Source organism: Pantherophis guttatus, chromosome 5, assembly GCF_059756535.1.
Source record: "Pantherophis guttatus breed Tessera chromosome 5, ASM5975653v1, whole genome shotgun sequence".
In the NCBI taxonomy this organism is placed as follows: domain Eukaryota; kingdom Metazoa; phylum Chordata; class Lepidosauria; order Squamata; family Colubridae; genus Pantherophis; species Pantherophis guttatus.
In genome coordinates, this window is record NC_142067.1 from 23198146 (window position 1) to 23217014 (window position 18869).

Genomic DNA, 18869 nt, shown 5'->3' on the forward strand with positions numbered 1-18869 from the left:
ACAAAGAGCCACAGCTTTGCAGAGCAATGCTAGCTGGGTATTTGTAGATAACTTTTAAAAACTGGGGTCACTTATAAAGTACAGAAGACTTCTCCTAGGCAAACCTTATCCAAATGAGCAGGATCACTGCTGATTTCTTATGTGGCTAATTGCTTCTTTCTTATTCTTTTTAGCAGGAGTTGCTTTCAAGTAAATATGTTTTGAATTTCAGAAGCTGGAGGAAAGAAATGGGCCAGCAGCAGCCTGGGGACCTTAACTCAGAAAAAGATAGAGATATTCACCATTAAGCCAAAAAGAAAAGGAAAACATTGGGATAGGCAGGATAAGTTTCCTTTGTAAAACATTTCTTTTTAAAGACTGCTCTGCCATGAAATAATTGATATTCTCTACTAAATTCACAGATTGTTCATTGAAATGAGTATATGATTTCAAAATGCATGGCATATTTAAAGTATGAGCCTTGCATTGTCCCTCTGGTTCTTTTTAACAATTGTTTTATATCTTTATTACCTCTATCTATCCATCAATAGAGAATATTCTATTTGATCATTAGAAATCAAAAGTGATGGGACAAAACCAATTGGCCATCTGCACACATATGCTCATTATGGACACAACTATTTATGTACACAGTTACATATACGTGCATGTAATAACTTCTTTTTGAATACCAATTGATAAATGATAATTGATTTATAATTTACCAATTGATAAATGATAATTTATCAATGATAATTGATAAATCCTATCGATGTCTACTAAAAAGGGTGTTTCTATTTTCAATGTGAGTTATATACACATACAGGATTGCAACCTTAGCTGGCACAGGGAGATAGGATTTTTTTTTTTTCATACACAACAGTTTATTGCGACAGGAAGTAAAGTTCCAATAAAAAATTAGGAAACGAATATAGAGATGGCACTTCATTATTCTCACAATCGTATATGAAAAAAAATACGATTTAAAAATAGTTGCCTCTAGGGAAAATTCGAGGGTTTTGTGGTTTGTTTAATTACCTCAAACTGTTATTAGTACCTGCTGTTTAAGGAGTGTTTTCATTTAAATACAAGGATGAATTACTTGTCAACTTTTCTTTTATGAAGTTGCCAGATCTTTAAAGTAAACAAAAGAAAATTTAACTCTGGATTAGATCTAGGACCCTGGTTTAATAGTAATGAGATGGAGCTATTTGTAAGTCCCTTGTTTTATATTTATTCCATTTATTCAACTGTAAAGGACCAATGTAAATCTAGGCCAATGTTTCTCACACAGCTTAAACTTGCCAAGATTGAGAAATAACTGCTGTAAACCAACCTGCTTCTGAGCATATAACTCAGTTGTGACCAAAGTGTTCTTATGTGGGTGTAAATTTTTATTTAATGGCTACAGTCTGGGTTTCCTTTCCTCCTTGAACTAAGACGAATGTACTGAGAAAGTTTGTATCACTAGGAAGCTATCCAGAGCACCAAAGTATGTCAGCAGGGATACCTATGTGGGAGGAGGGGCAGGGACTTCTCTTCTAGGGACTAGATAGGCATTGATATTCCCATATCCTGTCAAAATAAAGAGATCAGCAGTACAGCTTCCAAGGCTGGTCATACCCCTCTTTGTATCAAATTAGATGTAATGAGAAATGCAAAAAGAAAAAGAAAAAAAAAAAAAACCCAGACACAACTTTGTTTCTTGTCAGTCAGGTTCAGTCTAGAGACTAAAAGGATCTCAGGCTTTGAATCATGAATGAGGAAATATCTGGTTTGTTACGCCTGATTAAAATCAAAGTGGCAGCTAGAGTAGCTGCACCTTTTGGTTGTGAAGTTAAATGTTTTTTTCAAGCCAGAGAAAGTAACTGAAACTTAGGGCAACTGTAGTGCCATTTCCACCCCCCCACACACACATTCTTTTCTTATCAGTTGCAGTTTGGAACATTCCACTTTTCCTTCATTGTGGAGTTTAAGTACATGGAACAGTCCGGTGGTGGGTTGCTCCTGGTTCTGTCCGGTTCTATAGAACTGGTAGTAAAACCGGCGGGAGGCTCCGCTCACCTGGCATGATGTCATCATTGGTGATCTGAGCATGTGCAGAAGCTTCTGCGTATGCGCAGAAGAGCGCACACACGATCCTGCTGTGAACTGCTAGTAAAGGTAAGTGGAACCCACCCCTGGAACAGTCCCATGTTCTTCTACACAGCCTTTATCAAATTCAGATCTACTTAGCTTCATTAAAACATTTACAACAGATCACAGGGAATTATTTTAGCCTTGAGAACCCAAAGTGGTCCAGAAAAGGGTACAAAGGTTGCATATGTACACAGCCTCTCCATTCTCCATAATAATTCAGATTATTGAGACACAAAATCACCTGTGAAGGGGAGGGAAACAGGTTAAGCTTCTCCACTTCCAAAGTCATTAGCTCCTTTTGCCAAATGTTAATGAAAAATGAGACACAGCCATTTCTCCTTTGTTTTCATACCCTTTCCCCCCATTACTGCCACTGGGGCAGTTGCTGATGTTATATTTCAGCCCTTAATATCAGGGGTGGGTTCTACTTACCTTTACTACCATTTTGCAATGGGATCGCGCGCGCGCCAAGCTTCTGCGCATGTGCAGATCGCCGATGATAACATCCGGGGCAGTGGGTGGGGCCTCCTGCCGGTTTTACTACTGGTTCTTGCGAACCGGTCCGAATCGGGGGCAACCCACCACTGCTTAATATGACTGTTCAGACCCAGAGATTATTGGCAGCTACTTTGAAAAGACCTACGCTTAATGAACTCTGGGCAACTGTATCACATGGACACAGCCTATCATCGCTCATAAAACAGGCTCCTGACTTAACTAAGATCTGTAGAGCCAGAGGAACCAATTTTTTTGCAGATGTTCCGAGAAGGCTCTCATAAGGTAGGGCAGTTTAGCAGCTGCAGAAGTGGCCATCTGGTCAGGACAAAAGTTGGAGAGAAAACCAAGATTAGATGACAAAAGAGGATTCTGCCTTTAGTCTATAGCAAACTTGCTATAGTCTATAGCAACTTTGCTTTAAAGTATGCAGTGAACAGGAAGTGTTTGAAATATTTTCAGCGCCAATATTATGAGTGTTATTTATTTATTGATTGATAGATTGAATTTATATTGCCGCCTATTCGTCCATAGCGACTCAAGGCGGCTTATAGAATAAAAACCATATTTAAAACAATAAAAATTAACAAAAACAATCAAATAAATTAATATAATACAATATAACAAAATCACCCCCCACCTCCTACCCCCGTCCCAGCGACAGCAGATCACACGAGCCACTTAATAGGCTCCATCACACTCTGAGTTCCCCAGGCCCGCTAGCAGAACCAGGTCTTCAGCGCCTTCCAGAAGAGTGTTAGAGTGGGAGCCATTCTAATCTCTGGCGGAATGATGTTCCAGAGAGAGGGAGCCACCATGGAGAAGGCCCTTCTTCTGGGTCCCACCAGGTGTATCTTCCTCAGGGATGGGACCCGCAACATTCCCTGCCTCTCCGCTCTGATGGGTCAGGTAGATGTGACCGGCAAGAGACGGTCCCTCAGATAACCTGGTCCCAAGCCATGAAGGGCTTTAAAGGTGACAACCAGTACCTTGAATTGCACCCAGAAACAGATCGGCAACCAAAGCAGCTCCCGCAGGAGAAGTGATACATGTGCACACCGCAGTCTGCACAAAACCATGCGGGCCACTGCATTTTGCACCAACTGGAGCTTCCAGATGCTCTTCAAGGGCAGCCCCATGTTATCCTAGTAATATACTGCCTGGTTCATTTGCATAGGAAAAAGAAGCTCCCAGCCAACTCTTGAGGCTGTTTTGCCCTCATTATTTCTCTTTTATCATATACTATTCTCACAATGGTTGCTTTGATGACCAAGGTTTCCACATCCTACTCAGTGATGTATATTGTAATTCCTATCAATGGGAGTGATTTTAAATCATAGAACTTGTTTTTCCCTCACTTTCTCTTTTGATCTCAAGTTGAAATGGGCAAGAGAAATTGCTAAACAAGAAAATCCATAGGTGTTTTTTTAAGGCTATTTTTTTAAAAAAATGCATGCTTACACAGCTGCCTTAACTCTGCATAACTTTACAATCTTTATTTTTAAATCTACATTCCTGCATTATTTATTTAGTTATTAGTTTTCTAGACCACCACAATCACACAACTCTTGGCAGTGTAAAGAAAGCATAATTATAAACATAGAAATAAAACATGCAGGATATAATAAATATAATACCAACAACTTAATCAGAGCAATAAAAACACTGTCATCTTCTCAAGTAATTAAAAAAAACTTTAGAAAAGCTCCATCTCAACTTGTTTATGGAGGACTAACAATACTGAAGCTAATCTCATGTTTAGGGGAAGGGTGCTCGCGCTCTTTCATTATGAGAAACCTTCAGTTGTGGTTTGAGTTAATTCATGATAATGGGAAATTATGAGCAATTTTTTCTAAGATGTTTTTTATTGAGCAGGTCATTTCTAAAGAGAGAGTGGCTAGAGAGTTGCTTAAATTGCTTATTGCTTAATGCATTATAAGCCGCCCTGAGTCTCCGGAGAAGGGCGGCATATAAATCTAATTTAAAAAATAAAAAAATAAAAATAAAACATCCTTATAGTTTTACACAATAACTACTGATCTTGTATTTAAAATTCTATACTGTACCACAGTGAGGTATTATGAGCTTGAATCTTATCACCACACATCCATCTTTAAAACACAATGTCATTTGGCGACACCAAAACAGCCAATTTAAGTCTACCTCAGAAAATCAACCAAATTTGAAGTGTGTCAAGCACTTCTCAGTACTTCCAGACATATCTAGTAGCAGGCATTGGTAGGACTCCTCTTTGGTACTGACGTCTCCTGTGCAACAGAATTTTCCACACTGAAAGTCAGGATCCTACTGATTTAGATGGGATTGTGGCACTGCAAGTTATTTCTATAGATCTTTGAATGGGATATCTTATTTTCTGGTATTTTAAGAAAAGAAAAAACATGGAACTAGAAAACCAGATCTTGATGATAGATCACGATGACAGATATAAATCTGTTTATAATCCAGATTTTGGGGCAGGGGGGTGGAAAGAGATCTCTTGGTGGAATATTCTGCAAGAATGTCTATTCCCGGTAGAAATGACATTTATATACTGAAGAAATTGGGAGGAGATGTAGCTGTACAACTACAAATGCCGAAACTCAATTTTTGATAAGTAAATCAACTGTAATTTCATGTGATTTGTCTTACTTTACAGAGAACAATTGAAGAGCTGATAATGGACAATTTTTTATTTGAAGGCTGTAGAATCTAAAACCAGATTAAAGATTAAAAACACCCACACCCACAATGGAGACAAGGACTTTGAAGCAGCCCACCAACAGGTAATCCCTGGAGGCCAAACAGAGCAGGTGACCAACAACTTGCCAAATCTTAGTCTTTCCCATCATGGTAAAATACAGTGGTGGGATTCAAGTAATTTAACAACCGGTTCTCTGCCCTAATGATTTCTTCCAACAACCAGTTTGCCAAACTGCTCAGAAAGTTAACAACCGGTTCTCCCGAAGTGGTGCAAACTGGCTGAATCCCACCACTGGTAAAATATTACATTACTGTATTTCTATCTAAATTACAGCCCTTATTTCTAAAATTACAAGTAAATTATTATGCACATATAAACAACATAATGTTACCCTTTTGACATTTTACAGTTTTCCTACATTTTTGGCCATAATTAGATACACCTTCTTGGATGATTTCATGCTAAATCAAAACAGCATAATTACCCAGCAGGGGCCTCAAACAGAGGTGAGTGGAAAGAATGGAAATAAGCTCATTTTTTAAAAAAATGTATCCCAATCTATCCTTAGATTGCACTATTAGAAAATTCCCACTGCACTGATTTTCCATATGCCTGTTTTCTGAAAGACAAGCAGGTGTGAAAGAGCCAGGACACAAACAAGGGGAAAAAAAAAAGAGACAGAATGGTTCTTAGAAGGTACTCAAGAGGCCTCATCAAAAGCATGACACATCAACTTCAGGCAGGCTGAGATACTCCACCATTATCTAGTTTGCAGATGGACCACCCAGGAAACCTGGGTGCAATTAAGGAGGAGAAAAAACAAATGCAGAGTGGAGGAAGAGAGGGGAGGGGGAGTCCTTGGGGTGGGGGGAGAGAGGAATGGGCCAAAGGGCTGGCAGGGATTCCTTACATTGTCTGCTTACAAGCCTACTGAGAATGAGGGGAGCCAATTAAAAAAAAAAGGAATACAGACGAAAGAGATTGGAAAGGGAACATAATAAAACAAATGGCCAAGAAAGCACACACTCTCGGAATGGAGCAGAACGTGGCAGTGCAGTTTATAGAATGCCAAAACAGTAAGTCAACAAGACAGAGGAAAGCCAATCGCAGCCACAGAGATGTTTATACACAACGCTGAACACATTTCCAGATGCACACACACAACCATCCAGGTGATGATGATCAGAGTGTTTGATAAACTAAGATGATGATCCCCAAAGAGCACCTGGAACCGAAAATGCAGGTCTGTTTTTAAATAGCTGGCGTAGAGGGAGCAAAAAGAACTCAAACTAGTCTTCACTCCCTTTCTTTAACGGCTGATAATCAGAAGGATTTCAGCTTTTTTAAAAAAAAATAGGGGTCATCTGCATCACATCAGAAGAAGGATTAGAGGCTGGAACCAAATACACAAAGCTGCCGTCTTAGATTCTGACTTCTGTTTTTGAAGTATAATGGGCTATGTTTAGAACAAAATAAATTCTTATAAGTCCTAACTGCAACTACCATATAATCATATAATTTTTGGGATTGCAAAAATCAACCAGGTAATGTCCTAATGTTTATGGGATAAATGCACTGGTTGAAAAGTGTACAGTCTATTCTTTTAATTTAGAAACGATTGCCTAGGCCAGAGGTCTCCAACCTTGACAACTTTAAGACTTGTGGACTTCAACTCCCAGAATTCCTCAGCCAGTTCCACACATCACACAGAGCCATATTGTTTGAAGAACACAAGTATGAGTTACTTTCTGAACTTGTGACACTTTCCCATTTGCTGAAGCTTTGCTGGCTGATGAACTCTGAGAGTTGAAGTCCACAAGTCTTAAAGTTGTCAAGGTTGGAGACCCCTGGCCTAGGCCAGCTTTCTTCAACTGGTGGAGGAGGGGAGGGATGCCTCTGATGTGTTAAATAGATTATATATAGAAATAGGAACTCTACTCCAACTTATAACTAGAGATCATCAGGTTGGGGAAGGCAGATCTAGGCAAGTACTTAAATCTACCCCACACGTCTTATGACACGAACTCTACTTCACAAAAGCTTACGGCTTTTAATAAAGCCTGCTAATTTGAAAAGGTGACACCAGACTCGTTTTGGCTATTTTAGGACTGTGGCTCTCTTCCAACAGTGACATAAATCTAAGCAATTCAGTGACATTACACAATTGAATAAAAAAAACCCACACACAACCTAGATCTTGGAATCTTTTATTTATTTTAGCAAAAGTCCTGTGATTTCACAAGCACTATTGAACAAAATGGAATTATAGATTTATTTGTCCACCTGCTTCAACAACAGTCACCATGTGGCAATTACTTTACCAGAAATACATGAACCTTGCCCAAGACTGATCCTTGCAACCCTGCAAGGCTGAAATTTCTCTCCGAAGCCTCTTTCTACTTGCATTGGTATTTGAGAGAGTTTGTTAAAATCATGCTTAATTATTGTGAAAGTTCCTCCACACATCACACAGAGCCATATTGTTTGAAGAACACAAAGTATGAGTTACAAAACCTTTCTGAACTTGTGACACTTTCCCATTTGCTGAAGCACAATTGCCTTATAAAAAGGGCTAACTGAAACCCTCTGAAGCTCAAAGAAGGGGTACAAGGAGGGGAGTCGGCTGGACAAAACTCTCTTCAGTGTCTTTCACATCAGATAAAAAAAAAATAATCCCCACATAGCATATGCATTAGCTCTAGTTTCCAGAGGATCAAGTGACAATTCAGAAGCACTTAAGTTATCATCCAAAGGAGAACTCTGTTAATAGTTTAAAAGTGAAATTTGTACATGCTGAAAGATAGCGTAAGCTGGCCTATCATGGTCTGAAGTATGGAAATAATTCTTGTACTACTGAAAAGGACATTGGTATGTTTAAATAATATGTTTTATATCGGGTAATATCTGAAACCGTCAATGGGACATAATAAATCAATTTATTTTAATATATTCAGAGGTTATTTTGAATTCAAAACTTAGATGACTGTCAACTTAAGTCAACTAAACTTTTAACTTTTGTTTCAGTAACAGCCACTCTTGTCTCTAAACTGTTTTCTACTAAGCCTGAAAAGCAATTTGTGCTGTCAAATCTCTGAATAAGATTAAAATAGCTTTCCAGATCCTGGAGATTTTGAATGAGTGTTGATACTTTCTTATCCATAAATTAGAGCTCAAATACTAATGCAAAGTTCTCAGTTACCCAGTAATAAAGTCTCTAGCTTTCTTCAATAAATCTGATTCATTTTAAGTGGGCTGGTAGCAGTAAAATGTTCCTGAAAAGATAGATCTGCTCTTCTTTATCCCTGATTTTTAATATGGTCTTAATATATTTTTGTTCAGAACCGCAACATAACGAACCAAACCAACGTTTTTTTTAAAAAAAGAAGCAAGTTGAAATAAAACTTCAGATTGGCAGCACATCTAACAAAAATATTACAAGCTATTCATGCAAAAAACTACATACGGAGCCTTGCATTTGGCCTCCTGTATCAACAGATAAGGGATGGAGCAGTGAAAGATGGAAGCTTTTTGAAAAAAAAAATGTAAATGAATAACATTGCTCTTCTGAAGGTAACCATTACATTGCAATGCATGGCAAAAATAATGAAGAGGCAGAAGGAGGGGAAAAAATGGATCTGGCATGCTTCCAGTTAAGATGGAATTGATCCCACCTCTTTCCATTGCTATCACGCAGCATAGATTTCCTCAGCTCTTTGGATTTAGCTTCCAACTCTTGAACCTGCTCCAGCAAAGTTTTACGGTAAGAATGCTTGGCCCTGCATCGTAGGAGAAAGACACAAAACAAAGAAACTAACACATCAACTTTCATTGACTACATGAGTGTCAGGTTTCCTGTTCAAGGTCAGACAGCAGGAATGGCTAGGCTGGCCAATGGGCTGTGCGTTGTCCTGGATCTTTCAGACGATGCTAAAGTACAACTGAATTTCAGCCAAAAAAGAGGAATATCTTTTCAAGAATACATATGTGGTTGAGTTAGCCTTGAGCACTGGAGCCATAAGTGTACAGAAATATAAGAAACATTCATACAAATAAAATAGTAATCTGTTCCATCCTTTATGTGGGCTTCTCTAACACACAAAAAGTAATTTCTAAAATCTAATAATTCTTAGAAGCACACTTAAAGAAAGTTGAGTTTTTCATTCATTTTAAATGTCCTGTTCGATGAATGCATCATCATGGCTCATGAAGATAACCCTCAAAGTTCAAAGATGGAACTTGAAGGATGTAGCATCCCTGCTACAATGTGTTTGACAGATAGAGTCTGCTGGGAGATGGAAATCTTGAGCTATGTATTGCTTTAAAAATGACACCCAGCACCTTAAATTACACTCAGAAGTCAACTGGCAACTAGTGCAGCTCTTATAGTTTTGATTTTTCTCCAGGGAAATTGAGAAGTACTCTTAAATTCCATGAGCCATTATGTTGTGGATCAACTGTACTTTCTGGATGATCTTCAAGGGTGGGCCCACATAGAGTGCCATAGGCCAAATGAGGCATGGCCCAAGGCATGAGTAAGCACTTCTTGGTCCCAAAATTGATACCATTGAAGTACTGTATAGGAGTTGTGCAAAAACCTTCTAACCACCTGCTCCTTGGCTAAGAGCTATGAGCCCAGGATGAGCTACAAGTTGTAAAATAGTTTAATTTGAAAGAACACAACACTATCCAGAATCAAAGAAGAGCTATCACTGGTCTCAGCTTTCAAATCACAACCACTCCATCTTGCTGAGATTGAGTCTGTTCCTTCACAGAGAAATCCATTCAGTCCCTGGAATGGCATCTCAACAGCATCATTTGTCTTACGGCCAGAATATACACCAAAACATTATCCACATACAATTGATATTATGTGCCATGGTGGCAGATAATCCCTTCCATTGGTTTATGTAACTGCTAAGTAGAAGTGAGAAAATAGAGCCCTGGGATATGTTATAATGTAGGGTTGTAGAGTTCAAAAACCCAACTCACTGACTGAAGCTGTATCTAGAGGAAGGAGGACAACCACCGCAAAAAAATGCCTTCATCCAGAGGTGATCAAAAGAGACACAATGATTGAATTTATAGATTAAGTAGGATAGAAGGGCTGCACTCCCAACTTTAGTTCCTCTGCTTGTCATCCAAAAGAGTGATTAGGGATTCCAATCTTGAATTTGGACTGAAATGCATTGCAATCTTATTGATGATATGTACAGGACTGATATAAGTAGGAAAAATAGAGGAATATCTATTATTCTTTTCTCCCCTCGCTCCAATTGATTTACTGATGAAAGGTCCTGGGTTTCAGCAGCCATATTATTCAATTTGAAATAAGACCATAGTATGGTATTAGCTATGTGCTCTGCTTCTCAGCTCTTTAGATAACATATAGTTTGCTGTTACATAGGACAGTCTGGAATTTGGAAGCTGAATGAATATCATATTATCTAGGCAATTAAACATTTTTAGAAATCTCAAATGCATATTTCTGAGAATCAAATTTAGTAATATTTGCTCCAGTTAGAATGACAGTGTGCCACTAGATACATCAGTGAGAGATTTGTTCAAATTAGTGGTTGACTAAATTAAGCATATAATGGGCACATATCATACTCACACACATCCACAGACACATACTATATACTCAGATAGTATATCTACAGTGAAAAATCTAGAAATCCGCTGGAGGATAGCAAGACAGTCTCTGTACTTCCTTGTTTTCATTTACTTGTTCTCAGTGTTTTGGAGCCCATATAGAGTAGTACAAGAGAGAGGGAGATGGAGTGAGAAAGAGACAGAGAGAGAGGTCTTGATATTCCACTTCATTTTCTCACATTTAATTGAATTTTACTTTTACTTTGAAGCCAACAGCAAAAAAAATAGTATTTTTGCAGTGGCTGCAAAATCTACTTTAGATTTTGACACTATCATGGATGTAACTGATGGAATAGGTCATGGGTGTCAAACTTGCGCCATCATGCTGCTGTCACGTGACGTATCACAATGTTTTTCCCCTTCGTGGAGCTGGGGTGGGTATGGCCTGCATGTGATGCATCTGACCCACAGACTGCCAGTTTGACACCCCTAGAATAGGTCATCGAAATATTTTACAGTATAAAAGCAATGCAATACAGTCTCACCCATACAATACATTTTTTTTTTTACACGGTCAGTGAAATATGACTGAAACTTTGCCAGTGAAATATGATTATTCTTTTTCTTTATATTTTCAGAAGCTTAATATCATCTTAATAAAGATGAGAGGGAAAAGATGGTGTTTACGTGTTTCTTCTGGGGATAGATATCTTGTCCAGAATATTTTTCTAACTTTTTTTTTAGGGACCCCCCCCACCCCCGCAGATATACTTGATATACAGTAACTGACATGACAGAGAGATCTGCACCTTTAAAAATTAAACTGCAAATAGATCTCTTCGAGTTTGTTTGTTTGTTTGGTTTTTTTAAAACTATTTTTAAAAAATCCTGTCAGAATGAGCTTTTGTAATCAGTTTCTTCCTTTGTCCCAAAAGGTGCTTTTTCAAGAGGCAACTGGACTTTCTTGTTTTTCTTTGAAGACGTTTTGCATCTCATCCGAGAAGCTTCTTCAGCTCTGACTGGATGGTGGGGAATGGAAGGATTGAAGCCACCGACTCCAAAAAAAAAAATGCAAATGACCAGCTGTCTGCAAAAAGTATAAATCCTTTCATTCCCCACCATCCAGTCAGAGCTAAAGAAGCTTCTTGGATGAGAAGCAAAACATCTTCAAAGAAAAACAAGAAAGTCCAGTTGCCTCTTGAAAAAAGCACCTTTGGGACAACTATGACCTGGATGACTGAGAATCTCCATAGATATTTAGCTTCTTCCTTTCTTCAGCACTTCCTGCAATGGACAGAAAAATGTACATGATTTACATGGCCATTCAATAAGTGTAAAAAAGGCCTCCAATTTGCAAGACCTACTATAGGTACTGGGTCATTTAAAAGTTAAAAGAAGATGAAATAAATTTCTTAGCCACCTTCTGCTTTTTAGATAGTTAAGAATATCAATCTTCTGATGCAGATTTTGTTTTCCTATAGAAGAACAATGTTAGTTGGACTGTCTCCTGTTGAAGGTTACATGATATGAATCCACTTGTTTCCATCAGAACACATTGTAGAATTATTTTTAATCCATAGTAACTATTGAAAATAGCTAAATCTTCAAGATCTGGGATACTGAAGAAGATCACAAGAAGTTGTCTTCTTCCTGATAATATTTTGCTCCCTTTTCAGAGGCCCATTTTCTTTGTACAGAATGAAACATAGCAGAGGGCTCTAAAATTGGCTCCATACTCAATCGATAAATTTAAAATATGGTCTTTTTTTTGGAAAAGTTGGTAAGGAACCCAATGCATCAAGAAGCTCATTCATCCTTCATATCACAGTGAGATACAAAGTTAAGAGCATTTTTTATTATACTGCTTGTATTTGAGTGTCACAAATGCAAGCTACAGTCTTATGTGCCACTACTCCATGTCACTGCAACAGCTGAAATATTTAATACTTAATTTATACATTTATACTGTATATTAATTTATACATTTATACTGTTTATTTAAGATGAAACAATAGCAAAAGGGCAGGGAACAGCTAGAAACAAACAAGGATTTTCATTTGGAAAATCATAAAATTTTGCATTAAATATTTATAATTCAATACCATCCTATGTGAAATTTGACTTCTATATTCATTTAAAAAGCATTGTTATATGTACTTTCATAGATGAGGAAATGGAAGGCTGTCTAGGAAAATAAATGGTTGCATATTTGCAGAGTATCTAAAAAGAACCATTAGCGCTGATTAACACTATGTACCCATCTAAGTGATTTAGGACTGAGATTAAGGGTTAGCAGCTGTAGGACTAACCTGAAATATTGTAAGTTTAAGCAAATAACATTTTTCAAAAGAATGTAAATAATAACGTACGCTCTCCATGCCACATCTTTAACAAGGCACGCTGTGGGCACGAGCAATAAACCGATCCAGAAGTGTCCGCATCTCAATACCATTCCTGCCTGTAAATTGTAATAATAAACACAGCATTAATTATACATGACACTTTTTTTGGTTGACTGAAATGAAAAAGTAAGATGAGATCATTGCTAAGAAAGCTATAACATAAATCCTGAAATCTGAAGACGTTCCTCAGTCAAATGTCTTTGTCTTTGAAGGGACAAATCTAACGTTAACATTTTCTTGCAGCAATACAACACTACTATCTAAACTCTGATATTGAAAGACACAAAAGGACCATTTTCTAGATGCATTCTAGATAAGAATAGCTCTCCTGTGAGCTCTACAGAAGAAAGGAAGGTCTTAGTGGAAATGCCAATAGGACTTTGAATAAGGAAATTTCTTTGCATTGGCTATTCCCAGTGTAAGACAGCACAGGATATAGAATTGAATTGAACTGAATTGAATTGAATAGCAGAGTCAGAAGGGACCTTGGAGGTCTTCTAGTCCAACCCCTTACTCACTCAGGAAACCCTGTACCATTTCAGACAAATGGTTGTCCAATATCTTCTTTAAAATGACCAGTGTTGGAGAATTCACAACTTCTGGAGGCAAGTTGTTCCACTGGTTAATTGTTCTAACTGTCAGGAAATTTCTTCTTAGTTCTAGGTTGCTTCTCTCCTTGATTAGTTTCCACCCATTGCTTCTTATCCTACCCTCAGGTGCTTTGGAGAATAGCTTGACTCCCTCATCTTTGTGGCAACCCCTGAGATATTGGAAGACTGCTACCATGTCACCCCTAGTCCTTCTTTTCATTAACCTAGACATACCCAATTCCTACAACCGTTCTTTATATGTTTTAGCCTCCAGTCCCCTAATCATCTTTGTTGCTCTTCTCTGCACTCTTTCTAGAGTCTCGACATCTTTTTTACATCTTGGTGACCAAAACTGGATGCAGTATTCCAAATGTGGCCTTACCAAGGCATTATAAAGTAGTATTATGGTAATTACAAATGGTAAAATGGGTGTTGATAGCACATCAGCGTTTCTCACAATATCACATTATTTTATCACTATAAATGTTCACTTATAAAGATAATATATTCCTTGGGATTATTCCAGGACAGAATAGCTCTGTATATTAAAAACTTGCATTTTAGGAGAAAAAGCAGAGCTCTGCTTGGTTATAGCAAATATTTATATCAGTTGAGGTTCTTTCTCCAGCAAACTGACCATTTTTCTGGTCTCATAAGTATATTGCAATCTTAACTCCACTAACTAAACAGGCAGTTATAGAGCATAGAGCTGATATGGAAGAACATATGTTGGATAAATCAGTATGGATTTTAAATAGATCTCTGGATTGCTGAGAGACTGATGTGTCTTATACCAGCTTTCTCCAGGCTAATGTTTTCCAGATGTCTGGACTATTTTTGGTGTAAAATTAATGTAGTTTGATACATCTAGAGAATATCAGTTTGGTAAAGACTCATATTAGAATATAATATGGTAGTTTCATTTGGATGTTTTGCTGGTAGGGGATCATTTTACAATTCATGTATGTTTAGCCTTAAAACTGTAGCTGGTCCACAAGAATCACAGCCAGGTAATTTTCAAAATATTTATCAGTTTCCTGAGCTTAATTCTTTGTGCTGTTAGTGGAATGGCAGACATATGGCAAATTTGGTAGCCCAATTAAAATTGCTAAGACATTTAGTGAAACTCTGGAACACACTACACAAACAGGAAATAAACACACTCTAAAAGTAGAATCATTCAATATTTTGGATTTTGCCATGTAATTAAACCACATATTCTTCTAGTTAATCAGTAAAATCAGTAGTTTATTGAACTACTATTGTTCAATAAAATACATAGAAAGAATATTAAAGGGTTAGGATGAGTTACATACTTTTCTTTCCTTGGTGGTTAATGAATGCATTTTTTTTTTGTTTTAAAATAATGCTGCTAATGTTTATATTATTTTTTTATAATCCAGAGAATTATGTTTACACTAATACATATTTCAAGAAAAATAACAAACTCTTCTCCACACTTATCAAAGCCAAATGTGAAAAAATTCCATATTTCCATGTAGAATTGGTGTCATAGGGATCAACATAAATTAAATAAGTAAATATTCATAATTTACAGAAGAAAGCCTAATGTAATTCTGTATGTGTGTATGTATACTGTATGAATGTATGTGTACATATACTCTCTCTCTCTCTCTCTGTGTATATATGTGTATGTATGTATATATATATTTAAGAGCCGTGTTAGCACAGTATGCAGTATTGCAGGCTAACTTTGCTGTCCATCCTTCCGAGGCCAGTAAAATGAGGGACCCAGATTGTTGGGGGCAATATGCTGGCTCTATAAACCACTTAGAGAGGGCTTACAAAGCCCTATGAAGCAATATATAAGTCTAAATGCTATTGCTATAGAGATTGGCATGTTTGGTGAGAACACATGGACATACATGGGCAGAGATACTTTCCATATCACAAGAGCAATCTTTAGACTTTGCCTCTGTAATGGACTGCTTTTCAGAGATTTGTGTGGTAGTTGGAAAGTCATAATTATGTGCTTTTCTTCAGACCTGGCATAGATGACCTTTTCCTATACATTTTGGAATACTGTGAGCTTCCTTCCAACAAAGATGGTGTTGTGGCCTGTTGGCCCTTCCAGCTGCTGAATCAGATGAGGAGGTGGCGTGGGAGTCAGGATCAGCATCAAGGCAACCTGATAGCTCCAAGTGAGAAAAGGAAATGGAGCTGTCAGAGAGAGAGACAGAGGTGGAGCCTAGGCCATCCGCCAGCCCTTAGATAGAGAGTCAACAGCCTCCAGGTCTGGAGGTGGTTGATGAGGAAGAGGAGGAACAGCTGGGTCCAGTGCCTGATGTGTGGATGTGCAGAAGGCAGAGGAGAGGAGAGCAGTGGAAATCTGTGGACCGATCCTTGGGATGGAAGAGCCACCGCTGCTAGCGAAGCCCCGCCCAAGCTCTGGGGATAAAAGGCAGGGGGTTGAGATGAATAGATGTGGCAGACAACTATTCAACTCCCTGCAGACTTGTTAGCCTGCGTTGAGAGAGAAATTTTTTGCTGGGGCTGCTGGCACTCCTAATAAAGGAATCATTGATTTAAATACAGTGGATTTGTCTGACAGAGGGGAGCTGGGTCAGAACAGATGGGAAAAGAGGGCGCTCCCATGTGATGCCTCTCCTGCGCGAGCTGCATTGGCTTCCAGTGGTCTTCCGGGTGCGCTTCAAGGTGTTGGTCACCACCTTTAAAGCGTTCCATGGCATCGGACCTGGGTATTTGCAAGACCGCCTTCTGCCTCCTTCTGCCTCCCACCGACCAGTATGCTCCCACAGAGAGGGACTCCTCAGGGTGCCATCAGCCAGGCAATGTCGGCTGGCGACCCCCAGGGGGAGGGCCTTCTCTGTGGCAGCACCTGCCCTCTGGAACGATTTGCCCCCGGAGATACGAAGGATATCAGATCTCCGGGCCTTTCGCCGTGCCCTAAAAACTTTTCTTTTCCATCAAGCAGGGCTGGCGTGACCCCCCCCCCTTTTAGCTCTTTTTAGTTTTTTAGCTTTTTAAGTGTAAATTGGGTTTTAATTGGATTGTTTTAAATTGTGGGCCAAAGCTGTATAATTCTTTTAATTGATTTTAAATTTTGTATTGGTATGTTTTTTATCCTTGGCTGTGCACCGCCCTGAGTCCAATAGGAGAAGGGCGGTATATAAATTGAATAAATAATAATAATAATAATAAAGTGGTGCCTTCTTGAAACTTTGCCTCCAGTTTCCATTAGTCACAGGCAGGAATGGTGGAATTAAGAGTCCAAGCCAGTGTTTCTTGACCTTAATAACTTTAAAATATATGGCCTTTAACTCTGTTGGCTGAGGAATTCTGGGAATTGAAGTCCACAAATCTTAAATTTGCCAAGGTTGGGTAATACTGGAAAATACCCGACTGCAGTCTGCTGGCACATTGAGACATTGAAGCTGAGATCTAAAGAGTTCTGAAGATAGCTCGGATTGAAGTGGGAACATTTTATCAGTTAAGAGGGGGTTCATTACTGAATTGCAGCTACTCCTTGAAAACACAAATCAAGGCTTTTACCAATTCACTAGAATGCCACCAGCTCTCACCCGTGTGATCCAATTATTGCTTATTTGCAGCAAGTGAACCATATCCTATTTTCTACTCAGAAAATAGAGGGTATAGTTATGTACTTCTCTTTATAAGACAGAGACACAGGGATCAAGTGCCAGTCAGTTTCTGAGATGCCAATTTCCTCACAGTATATCTTATTTACAGAAGAATATGAATGCAAATTGTTGACTTAGAATTACACATTACTACACATATTTTTCTAATGGGATGCTACACATTAGCATGATGGAATCTACTTGCCTCCATAAATCATTAAACTCTTTTCTGCTGATAGGATTTCAGTGGCGGTTTATAGATTAATAGAGTTGGAAGGGACCTTGTAGGTCATCTAGTCCAACCCCCCACCCAAGCCACTATTTCTAACAAATGGCAGTCCAATCTCTTCTTAAAAGCCTCCAGTGATGAAGCTCCTACAACTTCCGAAAGCAACTTCTGTTCCATTGGTTGATTGTTCTCACTGTCAGAACGTTTCTCCTTATTTCTAGGTTGAATCTCTCCTTGATCAGTTTCCATTCATTATTCCTTGTCTGGCTGTCAGGTGCCTTGGAAAATAGCTTGACCCCTTCCTCTCTGTGGCAGCCCCTCAAATATTGGAACATTGCTATCATGTCTCCCCTGGTCCTTCTCTTCACTAGACTCCATGCCCAGTTTCTGTAACCGGTCTTCATATGTTTTAGTCTCCAGTCCCCTAATCACCCTGGTTGCTCTTCTCTGCACTTTTTCTAGAGTCTCAACATCTTTTTTATAGTGTGGTAACCAAAACTGGATGCAGTATCCATGTGTGGTCTTACTAAGGCTTTACAGAATGATATTAGTACCTCACTTGATCTTGATTGTATTCTTCTGTTAATGCAATTTAGGATTGTGTTGGCTTTTTTGGCTGCCACCGCACACTGCTGGCTCATATTTAACTGGTTATCCACTAAGACTCCAAGATCCCTTTCACAGTTACTGCTATTAAGCCTGGTTTCACCCAGCCTATATGTGTATTTTTGGTTTTTCTTGCCTAAGTGTAAGACTTTACTTTTCTCTACATTGAATTTAATTTTGTTAGATAGGGTCCAGCCCTAACTGGAAAACCAATAGATTGAAGCTGAAATCTCTGGCACAGAGAACAAAAGCTCCATCATTGAGTCACATCCCCTTTTCACATATTCTGTCCCTTTTAATCCTTGTTCATTTTTGCTCTAATTACTATCACAAGTTTTAAAAATCCTTTTGTGCCATAAAAATAGCATGCTTATGTGCATGCTTATATCTCATTTTTAAAAAATGGGCTCCCCAATCTATTTTATGCATTTCTGCTTCCACTTATAAAATTGAACACATATACAGTATTTTATAATGGGAAATGTCACAACAAGAGACTTGAAAGAGGCTCCC

The 18869-nt window shown here is 38.4% G+C and overlaps 1 protein-coding gene across 8 annotated transcripts in view; it reads right to left on the reverse strand.

Moving 5' to 3' along the window:
- The window catches only part of ATP8A2 (ATPase phospholipid transporting 8A2), a 377887-nt gene that overhangs the window by 12727 nt on the left and 346291 nt on the right, over positions 1-18869 (reverse strand). For 5 of the 8 annotated variants that reach the window (XM_034410583.3, XM_087894716.1, XM_087894717.1 and 2 more), the window contains 2 exons: positions 13276-13364; positions 8986-9090 (listed from right to left, as the gene is read on the reverse strand). In XM_034410583.3, the coding sequence (XP_034266474.1) occupies positions 8986-9090; positions 13276-13364 (194 nt within the window). The remainder of the gene's footprint in view (positions 1-8985; positions 9091-13275; positions 13365-18869) is intronic. The other 3 variants (XM_034410593.3, XM_087894714.1, XM_087894718.1) reach the window with 1 other exon arrangement.